We start from the raw sequence: 11,824 nt of genomic DNA on the forward strand, positions 1-11,824 counted from the left end.
TTGGTGATTTGAAGATTCCTTGCCGATGGCCCATTCCCTTGTCCGGTTTTGGTTGCTTTATATTATCTCTGTATTTTCACGAGAATATGGGCCTCTCTATAATTATTGATCTTCTTTTTTAGATTGTCATCTCTCCTTTTCCAAAGACAAATGTCCTACTATTTCCTACTATTATCATTGGTTGCTTTATCTCTGTATTTTCACGTCGACGTGGGCGTGGGCCTCTCCCACCATTATTGATCTGAAAATTAATATATCCGTTGTGCTGTGCATTTCTTTTTGCAAATTGCAATCTCTCTTTTTTCAAAGGTAATGTCCATGAAATTTCTTTCATTCACATTTGGCTCCTTTCTTTGGGCATTAACTTGTAGATTGTAATGATTAATTTGCATGTGATATATGTAGAGAGGCAGAGTAGCCTTTCAAAGATTAAAATCTGACTCATAATATATAGCAACCAATATTCTTCTATTACAATTACTAGGCTCAATCCTAACCTCAATCTTTCTTCAATCTATCTTAATCAATTGAAATAAACCAAAATTAAAAACATCACAAGAAGGAATAAGTTTGAAAAACATACTCAATATATATATAGTTCAATTCCATCCGAAATCATAAAATTGGAGTGGCTCAGGTTTCATATATTTTTTTGGTATAGGCACGTACAGTAGAAAACAAATATAAAATTTCTTGTTTTCCATCAAAATTATTCTTGACTACTAGTTAGGTATGAGATTGGTGAAATTAGGGAAAGAAAAAAAAAAGAAGATAATCCTGTGAGTTTTATGACCTACTTTTCCTTTTTTTCTGATATCCCAAGTTTCCCACATTTCCTATTACCACTTAACCTCTTGCAAGCCTCTTTAATCCTGGAAATTCTCTTGCGCTGAAAAATACAGAGCTATATATAGTTGAAGTGACATATAATTTTTTTTTTTTTTGGGTTTTCACCCTATTTATTATTTTTCTGTTTTATGACAATGTTGTGATTATTTGTGCTTAATTTTGTTAAGTTACAATTTATCATAAAAACTTAAGCCGATAAAAATAAGTTAATTTAATCATTTAATTAATACTATAACAAATTTGTCCTGCCCCACGAAAAACTTGTCTTCAAAACATCGACTACACTATTTTATGCTAATGTTGTGCTTGTTTTGCTTGAGGGGCTATCTTCTTGGAGCCATAATCCTCTGTTTGATGCACACAAGCATGGATTCTAGATATGCAACTACTGCAATTTGGTTGTTTATAATAGCTTGATTGGCTTTCACATAAATGCGGTTTTTGGGCCATTGAATTACACTGCCTATGTGATTTTTCTGTTGATAATTTTAGTCACCTTGGAGATTATAATCTGTTCTTGCCCTGATTTTGTATCTTTTTACAAGAGGAGTATTGTATGCCCCAACCTTACATGATTTTGGGCCAATAGTTGTAAGAGTTGAGGTAACTGCTTAATAAGATTCACATATATACTTCGAGATCATCTTTGGTGGGGAGGTTGCACAAAATGTAATTTTTATGCACCAATCAGAAGCTAAGACATCGGCCAATTTCACAAGGCTTACACTTAAAACAAAGACACAACCACACCAAATTATACTCTATATGAGATAATTTTTTTTTTTTTTTTTAAATAATAATTTTTTTTTTTTTTTTTTATCTCATAGTGTATAATCTGTTGTGGATGCATTGTTTTCTTTGTTGTGAAATTGGTTGATGTGTCAAGTTGTGAATGGTGGACACAAAAGAGGAGTTTTGTGCAACCTCTCCAAATAAGTTTTGTGCAACCTCCTCATATAAGCTGAAATTGGCTGATGTGTCAAGCTGTTATTCTCGTATACTCCTCTCCTCCCCATATCTTGAGAATTTTGGAATTGTTGATACATTGTTTCTTTTTTCTGTTTAGTTTGAGAGATGATTGCATTGCACCTTCTATTTTTTGACAAGCATTTTGAATGAAAATATGTCAGCTGTTAACTTGTCTACCAATAAGTCACTTTTTGTATTGTAAATAAGTACTGAAGTGGGGAAAGGGGAAAACTTTAGTCGTATTAAAAGTTGCTTTACCTCTTTTTTTCTTTTTCTTTTTTTACGCAAAAGTTGGTTTATCTCTTTGGTGATTTGAAGACTCCTTGGTCCTTGCGGATGGCCCATTCCTTTGTCCGGTTTTGGTTGCTTTATCTTTATCTTTATATTTTCATGTGGACATTCCGCTATTATTGATCTTCTTTTTATACATTGCTATCTCTCTTTTTTCGAAGGGAATGTTCATGATATTTCTTTCTTTCATTCATTCATTCACACTTGGCTTCTAGATTGCAATGCATGTGATTCTCGAGAAGATGATAATTGACATGTATTATTTTATATGATCAATAAATTCAGAATATATTAAAACCCGACTCATGATAATATATAGCAACCAATATTCTTCTATTAGTAGCTAGCTGCTCAATCTTTCTTGAATTCATCTTAATCAATTGAAATAAACCAAACTAACTTTGAAAAACATATTCAATTAAATTAATTTGTTTGCATCTATTTTTGGGTTTAGACATGTATAAATACAAAACTTGGCCGACTAAATTGACGTCAATCACCCACCTTCATTTCCTTTGATTTCCTCCAACATTGCAAAGAAGAAACACGTGGGTAGGGCCGTGTGGGTCCATTAATTTTTTTGTTTTCTTTCATGAGCATGTTTCCTATATACCTTCTTCGATCGGTGTAGAAAGCGTAAGATAGCTTGCATTCCAGTCTCATTTTGCTCTGCTGTTTACGATCACCATCCTTCGTTTCCTTTGATTTGCAAAAGCACAAAACATGGCTGAGATTGCAGGCATATTTCTCTCTCCCTTCCTCCAAGTGTTTTTTGAAAAAATGGCGTCTCCTGAATTCGTTGACTTCTTTCGGGGACGAAAAGTGGATGATGGACTCTTAATGAAGCTGAGGATAAAATTGTTGCCCGTAGATGCAGTGGCTGAAGATGCGGAGGACAAGCAATTTACAAACACCGATGTGAAAAAGTGGCTTGATGAGCTGAAAGATGCTGTCTATGATGCAGAGGACGTCTTGGACGAGATTGCTACAAAAGCCCTGCAACGCAAGTTGGATACTGAACTTGGAACCTTTGGAAGTAAGGTACGTAACCCCATCTCTACTTCTCGTTTTGTCAAGAAGGTAGAAAAAAGGATAAAAAAGCTACTTGACAAACTGGATTTTCTAGTAGAAGAAAAAGTGAAGTTAGGCCTAAGAGAAGGCGTTGGAGTTGGAGGAAATACATCAGAAAGACTGCCCACAACTTCTTTGATTGAAGAATCTGATATTTGTGGTAGGAAGTATGATAAGGAGGCGATAATTAACTCGCTTCTCTCAAATGATGCGAGTGACAATGAAGTAGGCGTGGTTGCCATAGTCGGCATGGGAGGAATTGGCAAGACCACCCTTGCTCAATTAGCATATAATGATAATAAGGTGATAGAGCACTTTAACCTAAAAGTATGGGTTTGTGTTTCAGATCCATTTGATGTGTTCGTGATAATAAAAACAATTTTGGAGGAAATTATTCTGTCACATGGTGATGTTGAGGTTCGAAATGAACTTCGAAAGGAACTCAATGATATTAAGAATCTGAATCAACTTCAAATTAAACTCAAGGATGCTTTGATAGGAAAGAAATTCCTACTTGTTTTAGACGATGTTTGGGAGAGTTATCCTAAATGGGAGGCCTTAAATAATTCTTTCAAATCTGGAGCACCTGGAAGTAAGGTCATCGTAACAACACGTGATTATGAGGCTGCAAGAGTCATGCGCTCTAAAGCAATTCATCGTACAATGGAGTTACCCAAAGAAGATTGTTGGAAATTATTTGTAAAACACGCATTCCACGATAGTAACTCTAATGCGCATGCATATCTAGAACTAGAAGCAATAGGGAGAAAAATCGTAAAAAAGTGTCATGGCCTACCTTTAGCAATCAAGGCGATTGGGGCTCTCTTGTGGTCTAAATTAGATGTTGATGAATGGAATAAGGTATTGAGAAGTGAAATATGGGATTCGCCAATTAATGCGACAGACATCCTCCCTGCACTAAGATTAAGTTATAAATATCTTTCGCCACCTCTAAGGCGATGCTTTGCATATTGCTCCATATTCCCAAAGGATTATGTTTTCAAAAAAGATAAATTAGTCTTTTTATGGATGGCAGAAGGTTTCTTGCCACAACTCCAAAACAAAACAATGAAAGAAGTTGGTGATGATTACTTCCTTGCTCTTGTATCAAGATCATTATTCCAACAATCCAAGCACGATGAATATGTAATGCATGATCTTATCAGTGATTTGACAAAGTTTATATCTAAAGAATTCACTTTATGCGAAGATGATGACAGTTCTTGTAAATTTCTAAGCACGACTCGCCATTTCTCATATTCTTCCAGAACATTTGATATTAATAACTTTGAGAACTTCCACAAAGCTAAGGGGTTGCGCACTATCATAAAAATAAATTCTTGGAGTGATAGAACATCTTTTGTTCCACCAATAATAAGATGCTGGAGTGGTGGAACCTATTTTTTTTCACAAAATATAAGATGCCTAGGCCTACGGGTACTCATTCTATCTCACAAGTATGGCTTAAGTGAGTTGCTAGATGCAATTGGTAAATTCAAACAGTTACGTTATTTCAACCTTACCAACACTCAGATTGAAAGGCTGCCTGATTCCATATGTAAGTTGTGCAATTTGCAAATATTGAATTTATCACATTGTAAGTCTCTTGTTGCCTTGCCAAGAGATTTGCATGGACTCATTAATTTGCAAATATTGGATTTATCACATTGTAGGTCTCTTGTTGCCTTGCCAAGAGATTTGCATGAACTCATTAATTTGCAAATATTGGATTTATCACAATGTAAGGCTCTTGCTGCCTTGCCAAGAGATGTGCATAAACTCATTAATTTGAGTCATCTTGATATTACTGAAACTGAGATAATGGAGATGCCGATAAATCTTGGTAAACTAAAATGTCTTAAGACATTAACTACATTTATTGTCAGCAAACATAGTGGATCTGGCATTGAAGAGTTAGGAAAACTTACAAATCTACGGGGATCGCTTAATATTTTAGACCTCCAAAATGTTGAATTTCCAGTCGATGCTAAGGACGTAATCTTGAGGGATAAGTACCTTAAGAAGTTGGAATTGAAGTGGAGAGTTGATACTAGTGCTTCAGAAAATCATAAAATTGTACTTCATTGTCTCGAGCCCCATTCAATATTGAGAAGCCTTAGCATCTACGGCTATGGTGGTACAAGTTTTCCAAACTGGGTTGGGGATGCTTCATTCTCTAATATAACATCTCTTCGTCTAGAAGACTGTAAATTTTGCTCTAGCTTGCCACCACTTGGGCAACTACCCTCTCTGCTGCACCTCTCGATTGTTGGGTTGAATGGAATTGTTACAATAGGCCGTCAGTTTTACGGCAGTGGGTCTTCTTCTATGAAACCATTTGGAGCCTTGGAATATCTACGGTTCGAGAAGATGTTGGAGTGGAAGGAATGGTTTCCTTTTGAGGCTGAAAACGAAGGTGGAGCATTTCCTAATCTTAGAGAGCTTTGGATTTCTGGATGCCCTAAGCTAACAGGGGAGTTGCCTGTCCATCTTCCTTCTTTAGTCGAACTTTCCATTTATGATTGTCCCCAGCTCGTGGCTTCACTCCCTGGGACTTCTTCTCGACAAAAAGTGAAGCTTTCAAATTGCAATACGGTTATATTAAATGAATCGTCGATTGGAATACATGAGCTTAGAATCAAAAACTGTTCGATGTTAGAGCTCCCAAAGCACGTGAACTATTCATCCCTTGAATGTTTGACATTGGAGCATTGTAGTTCTCTCAAGTCCTTTCCATTATTCTCAAAGATTCGTGAGCTGTCAATCGAGGATTGTGGGGATCTAGAATCTCTTACTGTTGGAGAACAACATGAACATGATTTACTCCTCTCGAGTATGCGAATCGATGGTTGCCCTAATTTTGCATATTTTCCACAAGGAGGATTGCGTGCCCCCAACCTTAAACATTTCTCAATCCGGGTTTGTAGGAGTCTTCGGTCGCTACCCGACAAGATGCACATACTTCTTCCCTCTCTTGAGAAATTGTATATAAAGGATTGTCCACAAGTTGAGTCGTTTCCTGAAGGGGGCTTGCCTTCCAATTTGAATAAAATTTCCATCCAAAATTGTGACAAACTCTTTGCGAATCGGATGGGGTGGGGTTTGCAAAATCTCTCGTGTGTTAGAGAATTTTCAATCAGTTACAAATCTGAAGATGTGGAGTCCTTTCCAGATGACGGGTTGCTGCCTACCAGTCTTACCTGTCTTCATATCAATGGCTTTCCAAATTTGAAATCTTTGGAGAAGAAGGGGATTCAAAACCTCACTGCTCTTAAAGAATTAATGATTTACTTATGCCCTAAGCTCGAGTGCATGCCAGAAGACGGGCTGCCTGCCTCCCTTTCTACTATAATTATATGGAAATGTCCTTTGTTGACGAAAGAGTTGAAAAGCAGAGAAGGACCCGAATGGCGCAAGATTGCTCACGTCCCCAACAAAAATATAGATTATTAGATGAGCAAGAGTCTCCACTTTCTTTCATATTAGCCACTTTTATATATAGTCAGGTACTTTCCTTTTTCAGCCACCTAATAATATTTTATCAATTTACTTTACCATTTATATTTTAATTTTTCATAGCTATTTATTACCTTTGATGAAATATAATGCTTTGTCCTCTTATTCATTCTTCCTTTGTTTTCGTATAATAATTCTGTGTTGATTTGAATTCATTTGTCTAATTTTTCTTAGGTATTTTAACCCATCCAAAATCAGAAAAGAATTAGAAGCCCAAAAGAGTTCAAATCAGTTGTGTTCGTTCTAAGTGGTGTTTTGTCTTTTAATTGGGCAGCAAGTCATCCCAATGAAATACAAACTCTACACATTTTTCTGCATCTTCTTCTCAACTGCGCGCTGTCATTCTCTTCCAGTAGGCTTTGTTCATTGTGCCGGATCAAACTGGGTAAATTAAGGGTAACAGGTTCTGCTATCTTGAGTTCACTAGCATGAGTTACTTTTATATTCTCCCTTGGCGCCAAAAAACTGGGTTAAGGGTAAGGGTACTTTCCTCTTGTTTATTCTTCCTTTATTTTCTTTTAATAATTATGTTTTGAGTTGAACACGAATTTCTAATTAAACTAATCAAAATCAGAAAAGAATTAAAAGCCCAAAAGATCTCATATCAATTGGGTTTTGAGCAGGTAATCCGGAGTGAAATACAATCTTTACTTGTGTGCTCATGGCTTTGCTGCAGATGGTCAACCGCTCCTGGGGGTTGTTTTCGTATCTTCTTGTCAATGGGTTCCATTCTCGTCATTAATTAATATGACGTCTTCCAATGGGCCTTGTTAATTGTGCTGGTACAAACTGGTATAAGAGTAGTTCAATTGGGATGTCTTTTTGCTATGGTGTAAACGTTCTGTTGGGATGTCTTTTTGCTTTGGTGGCAAACTTCTCTGCTGCATCTGTTCAGATTGGTGGTTCAGGTGTATTTATTGGGCAGTGTCTCTTTACTGAAGACAATTTGTTTAGTCAGGTATTTTCTCTATTCAACCAGCTAATATTTCTCTTTGTTGAGGATAGAGTGCTTGGCCAAATTTTTTATTCTTTCATTATTTTTGTTTAATAATTCTGTTTTAATTTGATGCCAGATGTCTAATTTAATCCATCGAAAAAAAAAAAAAAAAAAATTGAATTAAAAGCCCTGAAGATTCCAAATCGGTTGGATTTTGAGTGGTGTTTGCCTTTGCAGCAGGTAATCTAGAATGAAATACAAACTCCACTTGTGTAGTTGTGTGCTCATGGATTCGGTTGCAGATGGTCAACTGAGCCTACTCACTTCTTCTCAATTGGTGCTCCCTCTTCATTTGTGTCGGACTGGCTTAAGGGCAACTGATGTTTGCTGACATTTTGAATTTAGAAATCAATTCAATGAACATTGCACATGCTCAATCCTGATTCTTCCATTTTGAGTTGTACAATGTTTTTGGTAGGTGAAAAACGTTTTTAGAGTTTATTGTCAAACTTATTTACTGTTAGTTCTCTACTAAAACATTTTTTCGGCAGAAGGTTGACTTAATCGAATTGGAGATGGCTGCTTTGTTGAGATATTGGCGACACTTAAACCTTGTGAGTTTTTCTAATAGGAGTAAGTTAATTGAGTCACTTTTTTTGTGTTCTAACATATTGGATTGCTATGTGGATGCTATCCCCAACCCATCAAAAGAGAGACTAGTTGATGTTGTTCAGAGGCATTTCATGTCGCAGGTACTTTCAAAACTGGTTGCTTCTCCCTTTTTCTTGTACTTACATTGTTAGTTCAAGCAGCTTTTTAATACTAGATAGCATTACTCTGTAACAAAAACTCCATTTTTATGGTGGTGAAGCAAATGGACGAGTTGCAGGTCATTTTGGGGTTTGTTCAGGCTGCAAAGAGATTGAAGATTGTGTGCAAATGGCCTGGAGAGAAATGGGGAGATCTTTGAATTTGAATTTGGTTTGTTCAGGTCATTTATCTGTGGCTTGTTTATTCCTATTGTTTTCACTTACTAGGTTAGAATTACTTCGTTCTGAGTTATAGAGGATGTTACTTTTTGTTAGTGTAAATGTAGATATATGTAAGCTCGTGACCAGACCTCTAAAGATGTCCCTTGTGGCTTTCTTTCCAAACTTGGTTGACTGTACTGCTGACTTGAGGAAGTGGGTTTTTAAAGACCTCTTCAATCTATTTATTCCTTTTCTTTTTAATCATCATCAATGAACAGTTTGCACAGAGAGGAATGGATTTGCTTTGTGACAATCTCGCTTTATCATGTAGACTTTTACCCACATCCACCCCACTCAATATTCTTCTACTCGGTGGCAAAAGAAGAAAAAGAAGATGGAAACAATTCAGTTTTGGGTCTCAGAGCACAAGCTGACAAGCATTGGTCAGTAGTAATCCTCTTTCTCAATCAATATGTTCATGTTTTTAACTAGTAGCTAATATAGGGGCGCTCTGGGCATCAGGAATTGGGGCATCACCAGCTTATTCATGTACAAGATCTCCCCTGTAGCCAAGCCTTTGGCTTATTCATGCAAGGTAACTTCCATCTCTTCAAGGCCTAAAGCTATTCATCTTCAAAAACAGAGAAGTGAGTTTGTGTGGGAGATACTAAAATGTGTCCACTTCTTGTGACATTGGCGGTGCTCTTTGGCACAGCCACCTACCTCTACTACGAGAAGCGTACAACGGAGCAAGGAGAGAGATCTTAGACATGTATATTCTCTAACCAGAAGGCAAAATTTTTGGAGTTTGTTTAGGATTTGATAGAAAAGACTAGTGTTCTTGCCGTGGTGTTTGGTACTGTGTTACAGGATTCATCTAGTACTATTAATTTTTACTTGGTGTTTGGTATATAGAACTTCGCATTAACTCTAAAATATGTTTATTTTTCTACTGTATTTATCTACTGCCCAAGTTTTACATGAATCAATTAGCTTCACACCCTTAGAGCTAGAATTAGTTCACTTATAAATCTTCTGAATCAAACTTCATTTACCTAGCATCTGTATATCATTTCTAAAGCTTTTCTAGCTTGTCATTTGAGAAATTTCTAGCATATAACATGTTGATGCTGTTTGATTATAAAATTCTAACCATAATTTTGCACATATCTTAGTTTTAAGATTTTACCTGTCACAAACTATAAATAATCCATGTTAGATATGAGTTTTATGACTTCTTTTTCCTCTCTCTCTTATATCCAGAATTTCCCAATCAACCTATTGCAAGGCCCTTTATTCTTGGAACTCCTCCTGGGCTGAAATAATGATCTCGAGGAAAGAGTGTTGGCTTCTTACTCACTAGTACTGAGTCTCTTGAAGAGTTCAGGTGTGAAATCGAAACCCTCTGAAACTATTTTTCTAAAGAATGACAGTTGTATCTGAAAACTCTTCTTAAAAATGTTGTTCTTCTTTGATTGTGGAATTACAAAAAGTTAGTTATGCACCAAAAACCTTAGACAAGCTCCTTTCTCCTCAGTAGACAGCAAAAATTTGGTTAGATGTTATGATGCTCCATGATTCTTCCCCAATGGGTTTAAAAATGAATATTTTGAAACCTGATGAGCTGAGCACTTTCAGATGTTTTCTTCACTCTTACCAAATTTTCCTTTCTTTTTTTTTTTTTGTTTTTTTCTCAACAGAATGTGTTTCAATGCTCTCATCATGGGATAAAGAGTTGCTCGGCAATCTCCAGAATCTCTCTCCGGTAACATGGAAAGCAAAATGATGAAGACAATGCTAAATGTGAGATTGAATTAAAGATGGCACCGTATTTGTTATAGTATCTGAGTGCTGGATTGAGAACTTCTTGGAGCGATGATCCTTTCTATGATGTGCACAGGCATGCTTCTCAAGATTGCTTGCAAGAGAATGAAGAGATTGGTTCTTCATAATAGCTTGACTGCCTTTCACTTGAGATGTTATTTTTAGAAGTTGCAATGGAGATATTTCTCAGGGCATTGTTTCAATTCCTAGATGGTTTCAATTTTGAGTGTTCAAAGTGTCTTAATGAGGTGCTTCAAGTTGTTTTCTATTGTGTCATTTTTTGGGGACATTGCATTAGGCCACCCTTGTGATTTTTGTGGGCCAATCTTGATAAAATTTTAGTATGTTGTTCCCGAGGACGAGTGCTACAAATTGACTGGTGTCGATCATTGGAATTCTTCTCCAGTTGCTTGGTTGCTAATACTTACTTGGTGAGATCTTTCTTTATTCTTGTTGGAATTCACTTTAGGTGATGAATTTATGTTTAATCCAAGAATGTATGTATTCTTGATGTAGTGATAACCTCTAGATATTTCTCTAGAAAAGACAATTGTAAACTCATTATTGTTGATAGTGGAAGATTTAACTGGATTAGATCATGTGGTTTTTACCTTCGCATTGGAGGATTTTCCACGTAAAAACCTTGGTGTCTTGCTTGTGGGTTGCTTTATTATTATTATCATGCTACTATGACTATTTAATTTGTACAGAGAGGAGTAAATTAATTTTGTTGAGCATCTAAAATTAGTGTTCACCCCTGACAATCTTTAATATGAAAAGCAAAAATTTGAGTAATATACCATGATTCATTAAGACGAGTAGCATTTCAATGTCATTCTTATGTTTTGGTATTTGTTCTTTTTTGTTTTTGTTTTTTTTTTTTTTTTTCTTTCTTTTAAGATTAGGTTTCTTTAAAGACATGGGACCATTTGAGATGCCTAGGAGCATCCTCGGAATCCATGTTTATTACAAAAAAAAAAAAAAAAAATTTACAAACTCAATAGGACAAATACTAAACTGGCATGCTTCATTAAAAATGCATGTGAAACATTTTATGCTCTAAAGACATATGTCAGTTTAATTAGGGCGGTATATAGATTAATGCCCCTTGCAACCACTACCCCGAAACGTCAGAATAACTACTGAGAGCCTGTTTGGGATTAAGTTTGAAAAATATAGTTTTTAAGTCAAAAAAACGTTTTTTGACAAAAGCTTTATTTTTAAGATTTTGCCAAAAATACGTTTTGGCAATTTTTAAAGTAAAAAAAGTACTCAAAAAAAAAAAAATTACTTTTGGAATTTTTTACCAAACATGCTAACTTTTGTTTAGCACAACTTTTTAGATACTAAAAATAATTTTTAAACTCTCTAACGTAATCCTAAACATGCTCAGAAT

The 11,824-nt window shown here is 35.8% G+C and overlaps 2 protein-coding genes across 11 annotated transcripts in view; both read left to right on the top strand.

Annotated features, from left to right (window-relative positions):
- LOC132176946 (putative disease resistance RPP13-like protein 1) overlaps positions 1-10,875 on the top strand; it is a 16,642-nt gene extending 5,767 nt beyond the window's left edge. For 5 of the 10 annotated variants that reach the window (XM_059589143.1, XM_059589113.1, XM_059589121.1 and 2 more), the window contains 2 exons: positions 9,868-9,991; positions 10,305-10,875. The gene's annotated coding sequence lies outside the window, so the exon portion shown is untranslated. Of the gene's footprint in view, positions 1-7,915; positions 8,108-8,184; positions 8,386-8,504; positions 8,625-8,729; positions 8,818-8,935; positions 9,048-9,126; positions 9,200-9,867; positions 9,992-10,304 lie in introns of those variants that run through there. The other 5 variants (XR_009439705.1, XR_009439706.1, XR_009439702.1 and 2 more) reach the window with 5 other exon arrangements.
- LOC132173619 (putative disease resistance protein At3g14460) lies at positions 2,472-6,923 on the top strand. The gene is made up of 3 exons (XM_059585161.1): positions 2,472-2,848; positions 2,981-6,686; positions 6,871-6,923. The coding sequence occupies exons 1-2, from the start codon at positions 2,833-2,835 to the stop codon at positions 6,631-6,633; spliced, it is 3,669 nt and encodes a 1,222-aa protein (XP_059441144.1). The 5' UTR covers positions 2,472-2,832; the 3' UTR covers positions 6,634-6,686; positions 6,871-6,923.
- Positions 10,876-11,824: the final 949 nt, after the last annotated feature.

This window comes from Corylus avellana, chromosome ca1 (genome assembly GCF_901000735.1).
Source record: "Corylus avellana chromosome ca1, CavTom2PMs-1.0".
Classification (NCBI taxonomy): Eukaryota; Viridiplantae; Streptophyta; class Magnoliopsida; order Fagales; family Betulaceae; genus Corylus; species Corylus avellana.